General features: G+C 45.0%; 1 protein-coding gene across 1 annotated transcript in view; it reads left to right on the top strand.

The window, feature by feature from the left end:
* The window catches only part of Sppl3 (signal peptide peptidase like 3), an 82,967-nt gene that overhangs the window by 35,268 nt on the left and 26,092 nt on the right, over positions 1–21,607 (top strand). Inside the window, exon 2 of the mRNA XM_032887272.1 lies at positions 12,959–13,036. Coding sequence (XP_032743163.1) covers positions 12,959–13,036 — 78 coding nt within the window. The remainder of the gene's footprint in view (positions 1–12,958; positions 13,037–21,607) is intronic.

The raw sequence follows: 21,607 nt of genomic DNA, 5'->3' as shown, positions 1-21,607 counted from the left end.
CGGTGGCCCAGCACATCGTGTACTCAGTTGCCATTGCTTTCTCTTCTCCAGGAAGGGCATGGTCACAGCTTTCGCTTAGTCTTTAAGTGACATTGTTGGTTTATATAGAAATGGGGTGTGGGGTTGGGGATTTAGCTCAGTGGTGAGCTTGCCTAGGAAGCGCAAGGCCTGGGTTCGGTCCCCAACTCCGAAAAAAAAACAAAAAAAAAAAAAAAAAAAAAAAAATGGGAGTTCTCTCACCTCTGCCCACCAGTGTTTGTCTGGAGGAGACATTGTAGCAATTTATCCCAGGCTGGTTTTTCATTTTTTCTTTCTTATGATCTTGAGGACTGACTAGGGACCTCACCTCTGCCAGCCCAGAGCTGTACAACCAAGCTCAGTCCCCTACCCTAGAAGGCACAGTTTGATCATGATGCTCACTGGTCCCAGCTGGTCGGGGAGAGAGCCGGAGTTGGGTTGGAAGTGGTGGCTGGTCACAGCATGGCCTCTGGTCTAGAGGTAGTGGAGCCTGATGTTGGACTCCAAATGGTGGCTTCTCCCAGGTTTCTGGCACCCACCTGAGCATCAGCTCTGGGGTTCGTAGTAAAAGTTCCTCCTAGATGGGACCTCATGGAGATAAGGTGGCAAACTCCAGCACATAGGGGAGCCCCACATAGTGTCTGCTGTTACTGCTGTCCTGGCAGCAGTCTCATTCGGAGTCTCACGGCCTGCAGCGGGGCTTTGCTTTTGGGTGCTTAGATACTTTTCAAAGGTTTTTTTTTTTCCATGTTTATTTTCTTTGGGAAGCTGTATAACATTTGTTTGGGTGTTGTGGTATCCCTGTCTTCAAATTTGGAAACTTTATGTAACCCAAGCCTTTACAATACTAAAAGGATTACTATAAATCCTGAGAATGGGACTCGGTCAGGTTTGCCCTAAGACATTGTGGGGACTGGCAGACGTCTCTCGCTGTAGACTGGAGACAGCAGTCTTCCTTGGTTTTGGTTTGTTTGTTTGTTTTGTTGTTGTGGAAACAGTGCTTCCTTTTCATAGCCCTGGCTGTCATGGAACTATCTCTGTAGTCCAAGCTGGTCTCACACACAAAGATCCACCCGGTTCTGCCCCTGACTGCTGGGGTTAGACATGCGAGCAGGCACTGCTGCCACCACTCTGTGTCCAGACTCTCAGTGCTGACTTTGTGACGCTGAATACGTTTAACACTTCTGTTTGCCCACTTATAAATTAGGGATAATAAACATTACATATGTCATGGGATGGTAGATAATGAAATTAAAACTTTACATAATGTTATGTGACAAACACAGGTAAGTACTCTTTGCCGCTCTTACTGTGGTTACTTTGTATTCCGTGCTTGAGTCATAAGGTTTTCCTAGCTATAGGTCTTAAGGGAAAATTTCTCTTGGAGCAAGGCTTCCCAAAGTATGTATTCTATAGTATAAAATGTATTTTTTCTTAATTTTTATTTTAAATATATTGTAATACAATATTCAGTGTCAAAATTTTAACCTACCATATTAGCTGTTGGTCAGTATATGATTAAGTGGCATGCTTTCATTGTGTTTGGTGTAGCAATTTCCCATTGTCCAACAGTGACCTGTCTCTGCAGCTCTTTCCCATAGTCCCCCGAACTGTCCTATCTTAGGACAGGTGTGGATGGAATCAATGCTATTCTTTTGCATGCAGTTATCTCAGCAATATGCTCCCAAATTCATGTGCATTGTAGCATGATCAGACTTCCTTCCCGAGTCTGACATTCGCCTATATGACCATCCATTCACCCAGCTGTGGCCTTGTGGGTGGTCCACCTTGAGATGCTGTGCATACTATTAATTATGAATATCAGTGTTATCTGAGTCCCTTCTCTTAGTTCTTTGGGGACATGTATACCCAGGTTATATTATATTTTATAAGAGGGTTTGAGACACTTTGGAGTGGTTCCAATGTGAAATGTCAGTTCTGGTCATCATATGTGATGTCTGTCCTTGGTTGTCAATATCTGGAATTAACCAACCAACCAACCAACCAAACAAACAAACCAAGCACCTAGGAAACACCTGAGAGAGACTTTTTTTTCTTTCTTCTCAAGACAGGGTTTCTCTATGTAGCCTTGGCCATCTTGGAACATGCTCTGTAGACCAGGCTGGCCTTGAATTCACGAATTCATATAGATCTACCTGCCTTTGCTTCCTGAGTACCAGGAATCAAATGTCTTTTTAATTAAGACATTTGAAGTGGGAGGATCCCCCTTTAATGTAGGCAACAGCCTTTGGCAGCCTCTAGAAGTGACATGGGAAAGGACACTCCAGCTTTCTGCCTCCCTGCCCGTCACTCAGGTGAGTCCATTCCTTCATTGGCACTGGAACCTGCTTCTTCAGGATTCTGTGTGCACTAAAGGCAGCTGAGACATCCAGCCTCATAGGCTGGACAACTTTCTGGTTTCTTGGACTTTTCATTGGTGCACAGCCATTGGTGGGCTAGCTGGACCATAGGTTGCCAGCCAGTCTAATAAATTCCCTTTTATATATGTTACAGATTCACTCTAACAATTCTTTCTGTTCCTCTGGAAAACCCTGAAATAGATTTATTTTGGTCAAGTTTTAAAACAGTCTTGTGTAGAGGTAAAGAAGCTGCTCTTTCCCTGGTACATAAGTCTCTGACTAGTGTGCTATGGAAGCCGAGTTCTTCCAGTTTTCACTGGTTGTGTGAGCTTTCTTTGCCGTACATCTGTTGTGGTCAGTGTAGGACAGTCTTCAGGACAGGCGTCACAGCTGTGGTACTAGGCCTGTTCTCAGATCACAGTGGAAAGGCATGTGTGTTTACAGTGTAAGACCCAGAGGACCCCAAGAGTCACCATAGGAAAGATAACATACTGTCACAAGAACCCCCGCTGTGGTCTACTCTGCTCTGGACTCATCCTTCCTTCCAGAGGCTGTTGCTGCTGTGTCAGTGGCTCCAGCTCGTGTCCATTGCTTGGGAGACTGTGCTCTTCTGACTTTGCTCATCAGTCAGGTATGATGGATGGGAGTAATCTCCTTCTCCATGTCAGTCTTGACAAATGCAGCTGTTAATATGTAGTGTACTCTGTGTATGTTCTTTCCGTAAATCATCAAAGAATAATAAAATGCTTGATGTTTAGGAGGGGATGCTATTCTGACACTTGACAATCCACCCCTCCCTCGTCACAGCCTGGCTCTGGGTTGCTGAGGACTTTCGCATCTCTCCAGCCGCTGTGCCATCCACTAGGACACGATTCTGCTTACCAGATGACACTCATTGTGAACATCCACGGGAGGAAGGGGTGGGTTGTCCTTTATCTTAGTCTTAGCCTGGTGTCCTTGTTCAGCAAACAAGAGGACGCAGCAGTGTCTGCACACTTTTTCTGTAAATATTCAGATAGTAAATATTCTCGGCTTTGTGAGCCATATGGTGTCTGTCACAAATACTCAGCTGTCAAAGTGCTGAGGTGGTAGCCTAGACAGTACATGAAGGAATGGACTCGTCTGTCTGCTGGAATGTGATAATTGACTGAAGCTTGCTGATCTCCTGAGATGTGGTAACCCTTCCCATAGTTCTTTATTTCTCCACCACACTGCATTGTGCTGCTTTGTACTCTGTGCCTTACACGGTTGTCCCTCTTACTCACCTTTGGCCTCTTCAATAAATGATTGATTTGTTCAATTTTTATTTGACACGATACTGGTTCTCTCAAGCTTAGAACACAGTCACATGTTGTGTATTGCTTCAGAGAAGTGTGTCACTAAAAATGTTGTAATTATGCAAACATCATAACTTGCACTATCTTGAGCCGTCTGTGATTGTTGACCAAAATGTCATCAATTGGCATATCGATGGTTTTCCTATAAAATGGAGGAAATGTAGGAAATGAGTGTAGTGTTAAAGAAATTGTTTAAGTCAAAATGCTTGGGCTAGTTGGGCCACCAAACCTTTAATTCCACTCAAGAGGAAGAGGTAGGTGATCTCTGAGCTTGACATACGATGGTTAGTTGCTGTGTGCATGCTGGGAATTGGACCTGGGTTCTCTGATGGACTCTATCACCAGGATATACATAGTAGAAGAAAACCAACTCCTGCAAGTTGTCCTCTGACCTTTGTACCAGGGTGTGGCACATGCACTCTCATACATAGGCATGCACACAGCAGCGAGTGTGTGCGCACGCGCGCACGCACACACACACACACACACACACACACACACAGGCAGTACATTTGGAGTAATCTATCCACCATCAGTTCTTTTTTTTTAAAAATAGCTTGTTTTTCCCTGCATGTATGTCTGTGTGAGGATGCCAGATTCATTGAAACCAGAGTTATGGACAGTCGTGGGCTGCCATGTGGGTGCTAGGAATTGAACCATGGTCCTCCGGAAAAGCAGCCAGTGCTCTTTAACTACTGAGCCAACCCTCTGCCTCCCTCCCCACATCAATTCCTAAAGGAAGAAACCAAAAAAATCCCACCCTGCTGTAGTCATGGGAACTCTTTAACACCTAAAACCCTCACTGTGGTCATGTGAACTCTGTGACCCCCTGAAAACCCACTGTGGTCACGGGAACGCGGTAGCTCCTCACTGCACTACTAACCATGGCGTGTAGCAAGTGTGAACAAGTTTTATTCTTAAGGCCAGTGTCACCCTAGTGTGTTCTTGATGAAGCAGTAGAGACTCCTTAACTGTCTTAATCCTTGCACATGTATTTCAATGCTTCCACAAGCATCTGTGCACATGACAAAGTGTCACTGCTCATCTTAGCAAAGCTGCTGTAGCTGTGTGAGACACGAGCTGGGGTGACTCTCTGTCCTTTGGGGGGTGCCCTATTTACTTGTAAGAATGTGGTGGACAGACTGCAGTAAGTAAAGCGTGATTATTGTCAGGTCTTCAGAGCGAAATAAGCCTTGTTATGGTAAACTTAGAGCTTCCAAATAGAAATTAAAGATTCGGGGATTCTTATTTGCCATGAGCTTTAGGAATGATAGTTGACAGATAGCAATCTTCAAATGTTTTTTTTTAAAAAAAAAAAAAACCTGGAAACTTTTATAAGAACTGTATGAGTTTAGTGCGCCAGCAGCTCACATGTTGCCTGCAGCCTGTACAAAACCTTCTGTGGATTAAAAAGATCACCCAGAGCACAAAACAGGTCATTCAGCTCAGATGTAATGTATTCTTGCCATTATTGCTATTCTGTAGACAGGATTTGAAAATCCCACCTTTTAGAAAGTTACTCTAGTTGTATGGTGGCTCATGTCTACAATCCCAGAGGCTGAGGCAGGAGGATCATTATTTTCAAGGCTAACCTGCAGTGGATAGTGGGACCCTGTCTCAAAAAAATGAAAAAACAAAACAAGCAAATAAAAAAATAACATTGTAGTGGGAAATAATAAGAAAAGGATTTTCCATTCCATGCTGTGCTGGTACTGGTGGGCCACATGACACCAGTGGGCCATTCTCATCTTGGCCAACTCTCTGGCCTCGAGCTCCTGAAATGTCTCTACCTGATTCATTAGTTTCAATGGTGGGTCACTGCCACACCAGCCCCATGTAGCAACCTCCCATCTCATGGTCAGCTGTCACAAATCTCTGTAACCCGTAAAATCAGAACTCTAGAGGCTTGTAATTTACCAGTCAGATTTCTATCAGCAAATTCTCTCCTCAAAACATCCACACAATAGACTCAGAGCCAGTTGATACTGATACAAGCTGCCCACCTAGAGAAGACATCGTCCTGTAATAATCCATCCCTTATAAAGTATTCATAGCTACCTGTGGCTATTAAAAGTCACACCGATCTGGGTTATCCTTCTCTTCCTCCATCTTCCTCCTCCTCCTCTCCATACTCTCTGTCCCATCTCTAAAATTCTCAGCCCGCCTTTCTTTTTCACTGCCCAATAACAGACCTTGCCTTACCTTATGCCTTCCCTCACCTGCATATAGACATGAGCCTACATAACATTACCACATGAACGTGAGAGAAAGCCACCCCCAGTTATTTGAAAAGGCTTTAAACACCTTTCCTCCTGCAGCTGCGCCTGAATTAGGTGGGTTTCCCCATACATCTCAAGCCTGGCAGCGTGTGCCGATAGGGAAAGTGTGAAGCACATAGAGAACCCAGCTGTGCTCTGCCGCATTCACAGAGACGCTCACAGCGGTGCTGTTCAGAAAATACTATTTTTCCCTTTAAGGCGGTATGTTAACATACAGTCATTTCAATGTAAGTAAATTAGTGAATATTTTAAATTTATCAATTTCTTGTTTGTTTGTTGTTTTGTTTTGATGATAACATGTAGTCTGTGCTAGTCCTGGACTTCTACCTCTACCTTCCAAGTGCTCTGATTACAGGTTTAGATAATCAAGTTTCTAAATTTCTAATTCAGTGAATATCATAAACTACAGCTCACACAAGTATAAGCCTAGCTTAGGAGACCTCAGTTTAAGAGTATAAATGGTCGAACAACCAAAAAGTGTGCAATAGGCTGGCCTCAGGCAGCATGTCTGCAGAGTTGAAATAGGAGTGCTGGGTTTGCTGACGGACAAGAACGTCTTCATTGTTCTGCTGCAGACCTGACTGATGCAGAGCACATATTACTCAGTGTCTGTCTGTCTGTCCCAGCCTGGCAGGATGCTTTAGCTAGTGTTGTACACACTCTCTGGGAAAGCAACTCAAAATGGACCTTAACCGCCCCTCTTCCAGCATGGCTGTTACAGTCTCAGGACACACATCGGTGTCTAGGCATTAGAGGGCTCCTGGAGCTCCCTGGCTTCGTCTGTTAAAGGAAAGGAAGGCCTGGTGAGGCTTAGAGAACCCATGCTTTTCATACTGACTCTCAGTGTTAGAGCTCAGCACCTGGTGTGTATGAATCACTGGCCAAGTGCCCCGTCTCTGTAAAAGTATAGTGGACCGACCTGATTTTGACACGTTTCCAATGCATGCATTTAGTTTCTTGTTGCATTTCATCAGAATATGTTTATTTCAGAAAACAGCCTAGTTTTTGTGTTTAATGTGCATTCAAAGTCTTTGGGAACAGACCCACTGAGGGATCTGAGGTACAGCACATTTCTGGGACTGCTTTACCGTCTGAAGCAGAGGACAGGAAGAAGCTGTAGAGTAAGGTGCTGGGCAGAATCTCCTGCGTTCCCCAAATACACAACCACCGTATTGACATAGCTACCTCCCTTCCCTATCCTCCTGTCTGCCTGCGTCAGTGACCTTTAAATAATAACAGTGTGACTCAAAAAAACAAGAGCCTGTCTCAGTCAGGGTCTGCTGCTGTGCACACACCGTGACCAAGGCAACTCTATTCATAAAGACAATATCCAATCGGGGCTGGCTTACAGGTTCAGAGGTCCAGTCCATTATCTTCAAGGCGGGAACATGGCAGCGTCCAGGCAAGCATAGTGCAGGAGGAGCTGAGAGTGCTGCATCTTGATTCAAAGGCAGCCAGGAGGGGACTATCTTCTAGACAGGTAGGAGGAGGAGGGTCTTAGAGCCCACACCCACAGTGACACACCCACTCCAACAGAGCCACACCTCCTAGTAGTGCCACTTTCTGGGACAAGTATATTCAGTCCACCACAAATACAAAAGCCAGTCATCTCCATAAACCACCATCAGGAGGAAAGCCCTTAGGAGAGCTCCTCATTCTCTCTGTAGTTGGGGAAGAAAACAATCAGAATTGCCTTTCAAAATACCTCCTGTGAGTATCATGCAAGCAGCTGAGGAGTCTCACTTGCAACCACATCTAAGTTGTAACTACATTACAGATTCAAGGCAAGTGGGAATCGTGCTGACATAGTTTTCAGACAGTGTCCATGGCAAAGCTGGAGGAAATAGGAATCTAATCTATTCCTGATGTGAGTGCAAAGTGGTGCACATCTCTGGAGGCGGTTAGGGCCGGCCACACTGCACGGGTGGTTTGGTGTTCTCCTTCACTTGTAGGAGTTTACACTCACACAGCACCTCACAAGTTTGCAACCCAAAGCTGAGCGTTCAAGAGTCCTTAATACAGGAGAGTTTGCTCTAGCAGAGTCTTCCTAACATGTGAGTGTTTTGTCTGCATGTATGTATGTATGTGTGCCTGCCCCCAGCAGAGGTCAGAAGAAGGCATTGTATCCCCTGGACCTGGAGCTGCCCTCTGGGTGCTGGGAACTGCTGCGCCATTTCTTCGTCAGCTGGAGTAGATTTTTTTTGGAAGCAATTCTGGGTTTTTATTCCTAAGGGATGGAGTGGGGAGAACAAGCAGGCAATGAGTGTCTGGGTTCTGTCTCCAGTGAGGAAGAAGTGAGAAGTAGCAATGGTAGAACCAGGCTTTTGTGTTTTTAGACGTCACTGTGTGTGGGGGCTTGTGCATGCTGTGGCACATGCGTGTGGGTGTGTAGGTCAGAGGACAGCTTGCAGGAATGGGTTTTCTCCTTCCTCTTTGGGGGGCAGGGGTTGAACTCATACCATCAGGCTTGGCGGCAAACACCTTCACACACCAAAGTCAACTTCTCAGAACAAAACCAAAAATCTTTAGTATTGAAAATGCAAACCTGCAGAAAATGGGAGAGTGTTGGTATAAAGTATCTTATTCAGTATTTTACTGTGTCCCTAGGGTTGTTTGTTACTTTGGTTTTGGTTTGTCGTTGTTGTTGTTGTTGTTGTTGTTGTTTTATATCTTAAAGACTTACTTATCAGAGCCTAGACTTTGGGATGTTAACAAACACTGTATAATATGGCAGCCCTGGGGCGCACAGCTCCGGAGGCAGGCAGGCAGGCGGGCGGGCGGGCAGGCAGAGCTCTGGGAGTCTACTGAGTCCCAGGGCAGCCCAGGATACACAGACTTTGTCTGTGAGACATTTCTAGCTCAAGCTCTCTAAGTAGCTAAGGATGACCTTAACCTTCTGGTCTTCCTGCCTCCACTTCCAAGCCCTGATTACTGATTATAGGCATGAGTCACCTCACCTAGTTTAAATAAGGTGTTTCCAAAAGCAACACAAAATAAAAAGTTTTTTGATTGGTTTAAGTCAAAAGTTCCAGTTAGACATTAGTTGGCAGTTTGTGATTGGGTAGTATGCTGCCTGGTTTGATTACTCAAGGTTAGAGCCATCTGAGCCTGTGAACTTTCGACTAAGTTTTGTTTGTTTTGCATACACCCATAAGTACTAGATATAGCTGTAATAGCTACTGCTCAGAAACCGGCTGCAGAGCTGGCCGGATGGCTCGGCAGATAAGCACTGGCTGCTGATAATGGTACCTGGAACTCCCTAGGGTGTCACACCTGAGAACGCACATGCGAGCAGAGAAAAGTAAATAAGTGTAACGAGAATTCCTAAAGATAAACTGTGGGCCTCAATGACATTTTATTATTATATGTCTTTACAAATAAGAGTGGGGGCATGGCAATGAGGGGTCTCAGGTAGCTAAGGATGGCCCTCATCTCCTGGTCCTCCCACTTGCCACGAGCCCGGTGCTGGTGTTAGAGGACAGAAAATGCTCTTCTGCATCCACCCTGCCCTCTTTACTGGGTGAGTGCAGCCAGCATACAGAAGAGGTTGGGTGTCTTCCATCAATGTAAAACTTTGTTAAAGTGATACACGCACTGCACGGTAGAAGTCAGAGGAATCCATTTTCTTCTGCTCCCTTTTGGGAAAAGGAACTCCATGAACGAACTCAGTTCCTCGCTGGGCCACACGCTCATTGAGCAGCCATCTTGCTAGCAGCCCATAAAAATTCACTTTATGGCTCACAGCCATTTGTAATGGAATCTGGTGTCCACTTCTAGTGTGTTTGAAGACAGCTACAGTGTATACTCTATTAATATAATAAATAAATCTTAAAAAGAATTCACTTTAAAAGATCACTTCATTCTTTTTCCTCCAACTGCCATTCTGTTCTCAACAACAACAATAACAAAAGCCATTTTTCTTGACTTTATTACCCATTCCCATTTGATTCGCACCAGTTCGTCAAGACACTCTTTGCCAGCCCGGCGGTGGTGGTGGTGGCAACACTCGGGAGGCAGAGGCAGGCAGATCTCTGAGTTCCAAACAGCCGGGGATACCCAGGGAGACTTGTCCCAGGAGGGGGTCTGAGGGGGTCTGCAGGGGAGATGGTGTTTGCAGAGGTCACCACTCCATGTGCAGCAAACAGCATGAGTAAAACTGTGCTACTCTTTATACGATGTACTCATTTACCCAGCAACAGCTCTCGGTGTTGCTGTCATCCCCTGTCACAGATGGAAAGGATGACAGGTAAAGAGGTTAGGGACCCGGCAGAGAGACCCCGGATTAAAACTCAGCACCAGCTAACCTCGCTGCCTCATCACACACCTGCCATCTCCATCCTTCTTCTCCATTGATTTTCTTTCCAGTGTTGCCTCCTACCTGGTCTTTAACTCTGGAGGCTTCTCAGCCACGTCCCTCCCTCTTCCTACGGCTGTTACTGCACACACGCCCACCTGTGGTCGCGCTTATCACAGGAACGCCATAAGCCTCCAGCACAGAGCAGCTGCTGGGCTCTGACCCTCCAGACCCCTGCTGTATGTTCAAAACTGACTCTCCCTCTTGTTGCTCTCTGCTTTTTCTTTTCCTGACTGGCACAAACTCATCTCAAATTTCTCATGTTGTTCCTCATTCTGTGTCTTACAAGTGTCACTCACCGGTTTCCCTAGAAACCTTTTCCAGCCCAGTCTTAGATGGGGTCTGCCTCCCCCAACCCCACTAAGGTCTGTTCTTGTCTTTCTGCTCTCCATAGCACGTGACAACTACGTTTACTTAGGTTGTCAGGGTGGGGCAGAGAGGGGGAGAGCTCGATTTAGAAAAGGCACTAGGGCAGCAGGGACCAAGGGACCAATTACTTCCATATCCCAAGTGGCTTTCAGAATGCCAGGCTCATAAGCCCCATTAAATACTATCAGAATTAGTGGGCTGGGATAGAGTTGGGTGATAGAGCACTTGTTTCAGATGTCCAAGGTACACCGAGTTCTATCCCCATCTGATGGTGTACACCTTTAATCTCAGCACTTGGGAGGTAGAGGCAGGAGGATCTTTGAGTCTGAAGCCAGCCTCATCTACAATAATGAGTTCCCAAACAGCCAGAGCCACATAGAGAAAGAGACTGTCGCAAACAAACACCAAAATTTTCTGAATTAAAAAAAAAATCTTCTCCCCAGAGAGAAAGTTCATTTGTCCTTTCTTGAGCCTTCCTTGTTCTTAGCCTCTCCTGGCCCATGGGATGTGGCATGGTTCTACTTCACTTCATAACTGATACACTTATAAGTGAGTAGATACATAGGTCAGGACATAGAATAGATGTCCCCTCGGGAGCTGGGATTGGGGTGGGGGGTGGGAGGAGAAAATACTAAGACAACTGGAATTCAGGGAGCATCTCTGGGATGAGCTAGACATCTTTAGTGCAGTGGAAACTCCCAGAATGCACAAGTGTGAGTGACCCTATCTAGAGACTCCTAGTAAAGGGGGCTATGGGGCCTGAACTGGCCATCTTCTGTAACCACGCAAGACTTCCAGTAGGGGGATTGGGACACCAACCCAGCCACAAAACCTTTCACCTACAATTGGTCCTGCCTACAAGATGTGTTGGGGTTAAAGGGACACAGTACTTGAGAGAATAGCCAAAACCTGTATGGTCTAACTAGAGACCCATGCCACGAGTAGAAGCCCACACCTGACACTTCTTGAGGGCCAGGAACTAGCAGCTAGATAGTCCAGAGACCTAGGATAGCCCAGAAACCTAGAGTAGAACAAACAGACTGGCCAACTTAAAAAAAAAAAAGTCAATGAGGTGTTACCTCATAGACAGGAGCCTAGCATAATTTGTCATCAGAGGCTTCATCAGCAACTGTTGGAAACAGATGCAGAGACCCACAGCCAAACACTAGGTGGACCTGGGGAAATCCTATGGAAGGAGGGGGAGGAAGGACCGTAGGAGTCAGAGGGGAAGGATACCACAAGAAAACCCAAAACCCATAGAATCAACTAACGTAGGCTCATAGAGACTGAGCCTGCACGGGACTGACTTGGCCCTCTACGTATGTCACGGTTGCGTAGCTTGTTCTTCTTGTGGGACTCTTAACAGTAGGAGCAGGGGCTGTCTCTGACGGTTTTCTGCCTGCTTTTGATATCTATTCTCAGAAAAAATTGAAGTGGATTGGGAGGGGAAACTGCATTTATGATGTAATGTGTGTGAGAAAAATAAATAGAATAATAGATAAAAATAAAGTGAGGATATTTGCTTTGCCCAGGATTCGGTAGTGTGAATTATGAGTTTCTGGAGATGCTTGAGGAAAAGATTTTGAGTAGTTGGGCTACGGCGTTAGCAGTTGGACTGGAGGTGAGGGTGAGGGTGAGGGTGGGGTATTGCAGGACAACCATTCCCCCAGGTCCAGGCCTAAGAGAGCAGCTGGCAAGAAGAAGACCGTTTCTTTAGACAATTGGGTGTAAAAACTAGCTACCAAATAGAAACTAGTTTTAGACCCTTCTTACCACATCCAGATGGAGACATCAATAGACATTAGAGAACAAGAAAAGAGATGGGAGAGAGGTGTGTGGTCTTTACCTCACCTTTAAGTCAGGCCAGCAAAGTAACTTTGATTATTCATTGTCAACTCATAAAACTTTAAGCACTGAAATGTGTTTTCACAGGGATGGGTTAGGTTGGTAGTGGATGTTACAGGTGTATATAAAATGTGATTGTGTGTGTGTGTGTGTGTGTGTGTGTGTGTGTGTAATAGGGTGTTTTTTGTTTTTTGTTTTTTTTGCGCCATTTTAACATCCTAGGAAATTAGCTCAGGGTGGAGCTGTCAGGGTGTCCTTTGTTAATGTAGAATGTCTCGTTTTAAGGATGTTATTTTGCTAATGCTGATGTACATCTCATTTCTTAAAGGCAGGGAGCTCTGAAGTCCTTGAGAACCTGCTGCCTGTGATTTACTGTCTGTCCTTTTATTTCTCTAGGGCCTATTCCCTGGTGGATTCCAGTCAAGTGTCGACATTTCTGATATCCATTCTTCTGATAGTCTATGGTAGTTTCAGGTAAGACATTCTTCATGGGCTCTGTTCATTTTCAGATAGAGGAAGCATTATGGAGAGATGGGTTATCAGGACTTGAGTTTGAGTAGTAATTCTAATATTTGTCCTTTAGTTGACTGCTGTTAAACATGTCTTATTTTTGCTTATGATTTTAGCATACTAAGGCAAATGTATAAAAAGTGGTTGATTAAAACTGGGTCTGCAGATAGTGACTGAGCTGAGGAGCAGAGTCCATTGGGGAGGCTGCGAGGAGTGCTGACGGTAATTCTGCTGTCAGAGGGATCACACATCGAAACAGAAATACAGCTCAAAACACAAAACAATTAATGAATACATGCTGCAAGATGGATAATAAGTAGTAAATGTAAATTTTTTTCTCTTAACTCTAAATCTAAGTGTAGCCATTGGCCTTGCATAGACAGAGAAGGATCAAGCAAACAGGAACACAGCTGTGCTCAGGAAGTTAGCGAAGGCCTTCCTTGTCCCAAAAGACCTCTTCACAAATAGTACTTTTACAGAAATTTACTTTTCTTACCACAAAAGCATTGAGAAGGGTTAATTGATACAAATTGCTGATAAGAGACTTTTTGACCATCAGAAGCCATTTCATGTGACTTACCTGTCACCAGAATTGAGTGTGATAACATTACCAAGTCTCTGCTGTTGCCCTTGGGAATGAGACTGGATCCTGAGGGTACATGCCTGCCCTGGTACTCATCTGTATGACTAGAAAGAAAACATAAAGAAGCCAGACAGATGCCCCTTTTCAGACTACGGGCAGTTGAAGGAGCCTTAGTGGTTGGTTGTGTGACTCGGGTCACTGTGTGCCTAACACAGTGAAGAGGAAGACTGCAGGCTTGGAAGATGGCTCAGCGGCTCCTCTTCTGGCCTCTGAGGGCACCAGCACACATGTCATACACTCTCAAAGACACCATGGACACAACATACAAAATTTAAAAGTAACAGTGAAAGCTGCTTGCAAAATTTTAAGTTAAGAATTAGAAGTAACATGAATGATAAATATGTCAACAAAAGGATTTTGAACTATCTAATATGTCTGGATTTTAATAAGTATTTTGTAAAAATCATAAACTTACAGCCTTTTATTTCAATCATTGTAGAAAAATGTATTGCTATAATATATACACTGATTATGGGGTTGGGGATTTAGCTCAGTGGTAGAGCGCTTGCTAGGCCCTGGGTTCGGTCCCCAGCTCCGAAAAAAAGAAAAAAAAATATACACTGATTAAAATTTTAACAACAAGGACGTCTGCAGCAAGCACAAGGCTCTCCACTGGGTAGGCTGTTTGGTTTGGTTGTTGCTGTGTCAACACAAGCTAGAGAGCTCTGGGAAAGAAGGTGCCTCTCTCAGGAGAATCCTCCATCAGATGGTCTGGGGGCAGGGCCAGAAGGGTACACTCCTGGTCGATGATTACTGGGGGAGGGACCAGCCTTCTAGGACGGTGCCAGCCCTGGACAGCTGGGTAGGTGGCCCTGGGCTGTGTGAGAAAGGAGCATAAGCAAGCCAGTCAGCAGTGCTTCCCTGTGGCTGTGCTTCAGAGCCCCCTCCCTGTCTTCCCTCAGTGATGGCTGTGATCAGGAAGCATGAGCCACATAAGCACTAAAGCCTCCTCCCCCTCCTTCCCTTCCCCCTTCCCTTCCTTCCCCTTCCTTCCTTCCCTTCCTTCCCCCTTCCTTCCCTTCCTTCCTTCCCTTCCTTCCCCCTTCCTTCCCTCCTCCCCTTCCCTTCCCTCCCTCCTCCTCCCTCCCCACGCCCACGCCCACGCCCATGATAAGTTACTTATCATTGTGGGTTTTTCCCAACAAAGTAAAATAGGATACAGTCCTTATTTATTTTGAGACAGAAACTTAGCCCTGGAAGCTATCATGGAACTCACTATGTAGATTAGGCTGGCTTCAAATTCAAAGAGATCCCCCTGCCTCTGCTTCCTGAATGCTGGAATTAAAGACCTGTATCACCATGCCTAGTTTAGGATACAATTTTTTTTTTTTTTTTTAAAGATTTATTCATTTATTAAATATAAGAACACTTTGCTGTCTTCAGATACACCAGAAGAGGGCATCGGATCTCTTTACAGATGGTTGTGAGCCACCATGTGGTTGCTGGGACTTGAACTCAGGACCTCTGAAAGAGTAGTCGGGTGCTCTTAACCGCTGAGCCATCTCTCCAGCTCCTAGGATACAATTCTTAACCACTGCTAAGAAATTGGGACAATTAGAACTTACCAAAGTGATCGATACTTTGTACTTTTACCCCCAATATTTTGTCTTTCCCCCAACTGATACATTTTTAAAGGATTTGTAATTTGCAATTTTTGTTTTTAGAGTTACAGCTCATCACTTTCATTAGTGGAAATTACCTTTTGTTCTACGCAGGCACGCACGCACACACACACAGGCACAGGCACACATGCACACATACGCGCACACACACACTAAATATACATTTAGAAAGTTAGGATCCTTTATATACTGATTCTTTTCACACAGCACCCCATTATTTTCTGTAGTCACCCCATTGAGTTTAATGAATTAATATTTTATGCTACTTATACTCTGATTTTGTCAGAGATGTGAGCTGTTAACCTTTTGCTACGCTTCAGAATTTATTTATTTTTCTTTTCTTTTTTTCCTCTCTCTCTCTCTCTTTTTTTTTTTTGACACTTACCCCCACACACATCATGCACGCAAGCATTCTACCTACCTGCCTGCCTGCCCACCTCTCTCTATCTCTATTTATACCTCTGTCTCCCCCGAAATAAATGTTTTAAAGATAAACATTTAAAAGTTGAAATTCTGACTAGAATATATGAACTGTTTCTCTCTACCACATACTGCCATATTATTTCCAGAAAATTGTACCAGTTTAGCATTGGACATATTTTAACACTGTATTAAAGAGAGTGACTGGAGTTACCATGGGGTGGAAAGGTCTCATGGTGGACCTCCTGGTTTCCAGTGAGGAGGTTGTAGCCCAGCAGGTCACCAGCGCTCTCACGGCTGTACAGCTTGTTGCAGAGAAGTTTGGATTGGAATGGCTAAGCTGCTGCTCCCTGGATGGAATGTCTTTATACGTGAATGCTTTCTCTGTAGACAGTAAGTCATGGTGCCTTTGGTTACACTCTAGGCTGACTCAGTGGGCGTGCATTTCTTTGTCCTCTGTTCTCTGGGTGAAGCTGTGTTATGTCTTTATTTACTGGAACTGAGCCTTGAAACTATCTAAGTCCAGGCTTTTAAATTTTTATGAAAAACATATACGGTAAAACTTACATTTCAACTCTACAGGTGCACAGGACAGAGACAGACGGACAGGCCTCCTTTTTTTTTTTTTTTTCTTTTTTTCGGAGCTGGGGACTGAACCCAGGGCCTTGCGCTTGCTAGGCAAGCGCTCTACCACTGAGCTAAATCCTCAACCCCTCGGACAGACCTCCTTGAGCACTGCTGTTTGCCGTTAACTTTGTGGCAGCTGTGCTGTCGCTAGGTGTGGGTGGTGCCAGTGGCTTGACTGCATTTCTCTGAATGATGGGGAACTATTGAGGCCTCTGCTGCGTGGAGTCGTCTGTTTTCTTTGGTGAAGCTTGTGCTCAGACGTCCATCTGTCTGACAGGACTTGTAGTTGCTCCATCCCTCTGCCTTGCCTTTTCATTTTCTTACTGTTGTCTCCCAGGACAGGTGTGTAAAATGATAAAGTTCACTTGTACCATGTTTATAAATCATGCTTTTATTGTTGTCTCCAAGAGTTTACCCACTCACTGAGTCAAAGATTGCCTCCTGCTTAAAACCTGTGATAGCTTTAGCGCGGTTCTGACATTTAAGACTATGGCGAGTTCATCTTCATACCTTTGTCAAAACCTCTGGACTGTCAGTGTGAGAGAACTGTATCCCTGTTTGTGTCTCAGTCATCCGTGTGTCTCCTTGTGCGAGTGCGCACATGCGTGCGTACCTATGCTCTTGGCAACCTCAGGCATCCTTAGGTACCTCTACATTTTATTTGGAGTCGTCATTTCTCACTGGCCTGGAGCTTACAAAGTAGATTATGCTAATTTACAAGTGAGCCCTGCATTCCCTCCCCAACATGCACGCACACACACACACACACACACACACACACACACACACACACACACAGATGTTTAGGACCCCTCCCCAGGCACCAGTTTCTTTTTTAAAAAGACGACTGAGGATCAGGCATGGGGCATTCTGTTTGCAAGGTAATCACTGTCCACTGACAGAGGTCCTCAGCCAGTTCGTTTCTTCTTATGCCTCTGCTGCTTTCTTGATTGCTGTAACTTTCTTTGGAAATTAGAACTGAAAACTTAAAACCGTGTTCTTTTTCAAGTGCATCTGGTTACTCTGGATCCCTTACATTTCCATGTAAATTTCAGATCCGGCAGGTGAGTTTCTCTATTAAAAAAAACGTCTGTGGGGATTTGGACAGGCATCGTGGCTTTGTACACCCATTCACGGAAAAACTGCTGCCCGCTTGTTTTTTTTTTTTTTTTTTTTTTTTTTTTTTTTTTTTTTTTTTTTTTTGAGCTGAGGACCAAACCTAGGGCCTTGTGCTTGCTAGGCAAGCACTCTACCGCTGAGCTAAATCCCCAACCCCGCCTGTTTGTTTTTTAATTTAGTATTTATTTAAATGATGTGTGTAAGAATTTTGCCTACTTGCACGCATGTGTGTGTGCGTACGTGTATGTACTGATGTGCCTGGGAGATAAGAAGAGGGCATCAGGTCTAGAACCAGAGTTCCAGATGGCTGTGAGCCACCACAGGTACTGGAGCTCTGACTTCTGAGACCCCTCTCCAGCCCGCTTTGTGTCTTTGAGACAGGGTCTTACTGTGCAGGCCAGACTGCTCTCCAGCTCATAGAGTTCCACCTCCCTGGTCCATAGCAGTGCTAATCCCTTTGTAGAGAAGTGCCTGCTTTGCCACCCCACGTGGGATCTGATGATGTGACCTGTCACTAACTGCTTTTACTGCTGTGGTTTAATGGTGTCAGTCGGTGTCATTCCCTGTCTGTGTGTTCCATTCATTTTTGTTGCTGAATAGGTTTCCGCTGTCTAGCTGCTGCTGTTCTTACTGTTGTGAATAGTGATGCTGTGAAGACTTACTCGATAAGAGCACAAGTTTCGATAAGAGCGTATGGTTTCATTTCTCATGAGGAGTAGAAATACTAGATGACATGCTAATCCTTCCATTTAACATTTTAAGAAAGGCCACTGGTTTCCAAGGCGAATACCGCTTGACATTGTCACTAGCATTGTGTGAGTCTCTTCATGCTCTGACCAGCAGTTCTCTTCATGTTCTCTATGTGACACTACACACCACACACCCCGCTATGGGATCCCCACACCTGTGTGTCATCATCTCCCCACAGTCCACACACTCCTCTGTCCTCCCCAGTAGTCCCTTCCTGCTTTATGCTTTTCTCCTTGTGTTACTTTGGGTCTGGACCCAGTGAGTAAAGGGAGACATTTCCCCATCGGGTCGATTGTACTTCACATGATGATTTCCACTTCCACCTGTTTTCCTGCAATCATGTCATTTCATTTTTTATGGCTACATAAAGCATGTATGTCTGTAGCACATTTTAAAAATCCATTCATCCAGGCGGCCAGTGGTGGTGCACGCTTTTAATCTCAGCAATTGAGAGGCAGAGGCTGTTGGATCTGAGTTCAAGGACATCCGGTACTGCACAGAGAAACCGTGTCTTAAAAAATAAAAACTGCAAAATAAATGCATTCCTCCATTGAATAATATCTATGAAGACACATGACTTGCAATGCCACATAGCAAACACTGGTGTGGAGGAGGTGTCTCTGTTGTGTGCTCACATATTCCCTTGGGTCTGGAACAAGACATGAATGGTACAGCAGGGTCCTATTGCACTCATAGTCTTCATTTTTGACAAGCCTGCATTCTCATTTTTTGGTATTGGACTAATCTGCATCCCCACCAGCTGGGTGCACGTAGTGTCTTCCTATTCCCTCTGGTACCCTCGAGCATGTGGGTTTGTGTGTGTTGTTGGTGTCTGGATGGTAGCCACTCTGGACTGAGATAGATTCTCAGCAATAGTCAGTTCCTGCCGTGTGGTCATCCTTGTTGCCATCGCCACTGCCAGCACCCATCATCCGTCCTTTCCTGTTGTAGCAGGCCCTTTGTTAACTCCTATGGTGTCCGGCATCTTTTCATGTGTTTGTTTATCATCCATGTGGAGCCTTTGGTGAAATGTCTGGGCGATCGCCTTCCCTGCCCACACCCCTAGCTCTGAGGGTCAAGTCCAGGGCCATGACCATGCCATACTTACTGTGAGCCCATCTCTCCCCAGTTTTATCTTCTTAGTGTTGAATTTAAGTGTCCTTCACATACTATAAAGATGCCTTTATCAGATAAGTGCATCTCCAAAAATATTTACATCACAATCCATAACTAGCAAAATTACAGTTATGAAGTAGCAATGAAAATAATTTTATGGTTGGGGGTCACCAGAACATGAGGAACTGTGTTAATGGTCACAGCATCAGGAAGGGTGAGAGCCACTGTTTATGCCTTCTTAACATTTCTGTGTCAATCTTACCCAGGCTGATGTTAGAATACCCTTTCAAAGTCTTTTTTCTTTTTTAAGATCTATTCATTACATATAAGTACACTGTCGCTGTCTTCAGACCCACCAGAAGAGGGCATCAGATCTCATTGCAGATGGTTGTGAGCCACCATGTGTTTGCTGGAATTTGAACTCAGGACCTCTGGAAGAGCAGCCAGTGCTCTTAACCCCTGAGCCATTTCTACAGCCCCCAGTCTTTTTATTTTTCAATTTTAGAGACTTTGCTAAATATATCTGAGTGAAGCTCCAGTGGCAGATTTAGATATGAGTGTCAGGTTTATGTGTGTATGTGGGGTGTGTGCACACAGGAGCACACCATTTCACAGCTCTCCTCCTCAGGCGTTCAAATATGACTGACAGTACCCTTAAGTGTAAACATTTGGGAAATAATTCAGTCACAGTTGAGGGTGCACAGACAACAGCAGGATCTGTGGTTCAGATGACTGATTTACTCCAGAGTATGGCCTGAGGTCGCCTTGCCATCTGCTCTTGATGCCTCTGTTCTTCCTGACCTGAGCTCTTAGACACAGTGGCAGTGCAGACATTCACTGCTGCCGATTGAATACAGACTCAGTGTCTTAACTACTCACGCTCATTCTGTCAGACCTAATGAGCCTTGGGCAAGCCTGTGTTCTTGTGTGGCACGTAGTGCAGGGTTTGCAAAGGTCTTTGCTCAGGAAATCCAAGATTTCTGTTCAGGGGCTGAGGATGGAGCTGAGTTTAGAACACTTGACTTGGCAGCCATGTATAAAACACTGATATTGGAGGTTTATTAAATTTTAATAAATATTAAATTATTCATTTTTGGCCTACGTGCATGATGCCTGTACCTGTTTGTGTGGGTGTCCATGACAGTGGATTGCTCAGTAGCTTTCCACGTACTGTCAGGCAGGCTGACCGGTCAGTGAGCACTATGGATCCTCCTGTCTGCAGCCAGCACTGGGTTCTACACTGCGACTGCATCTGGCCTGGGCTCTGGGCCTCATGCTGTGTGGTTTGCCGCCGGCTGAGGAAGGGAGGCGTCTTCCCAACCTTGGTTGAGTGACATTCTAGTCCTTTCTTAGGAGTTCTTCCCTTATAAAAAGAGCAAACTCTAAGTAAAGCCTTACTAAGACATGGAGAATGCCTTAAACTGCTTCCTGCTGTAGTGTCCTGGTAGACCCTTGTCAGATGAACATGGCATGGCATGCTGTATTTGACACTAATTAGTTGGCTTTGAGTCTGCCCAGCTCAGCATAAGGCCATGGCGTCATGTAAAAGGTTGCTGACTTGATAACCTGTCGTAGAAGACAGCGTATCTGTAGCTTGTCTACCCCAGAGATCAGACTACAGGAGAAACTGCAGTAGCTTATTTTATGTGGTGCTCTGAAAGCTATCCTTAGCACAGTAGTGCATGAAAAATGGTGACGTGCTGTGTTAGTCCTACTTTAAAGAGAAAAAAGTGGACTGGGAGATGGCTCAGTGGGTAAGGCTCCTTGCTGTGAAAGCAGAAGGACCTGAGTTCACATCCCCAGCACGCAGGTATAATTGCGTGTGGCTGTGGGTAACCCCAGGGTTAGGAGGTAGAAGTAGGAGGCAGATTCAGCCAGCTCAGCCCAGACAGTGTGGTCCAATAATTGACCCTGACTCTGAGACTGCCTCCATAAATGCTCACATGGGTGTGTGTTCCCTTAGACAACACACCATGCGTGCGCAAATGCATACTAAATGTATTCATGGAGGATAAAGGCTCTAGGGTCTCCAGCTTTGTATCATCATCATTACCACTACACCATCATCACCATCACTATCACTATCATCATCATCACCACCACCATCATCACCATCACCATCATTTTGCATGTTCTGTATTGTGATTACCCCTTAGTCACTTTTCCTTGTTTAGGAGGTAGGTAAAAGTCAGGCTGTTACCATGAGATGGTAACTCAGCAGCTCTGAGCTGCCTAACA

This window comes from Rattus rattus, chromosome 16, assembly GCF_011064425.1.
Source record: "Rattus rattus isolate New Zealand chromosome 16, Rrattus_CSIRO_v1, whole genome shotgun sequence".
Taxonomy (NCBI): domain Eukaryota; kingdom Metazoa; phylum Chordata; class Mammalia; order Rodentia; family Muridae; genus Rattus; species Rattus rattus.
The sequence above is the reverse complement of the archived record's forward strand: the minus strand, read 5'-3'. Positions and strand labels throughout refer to the sequence as shown.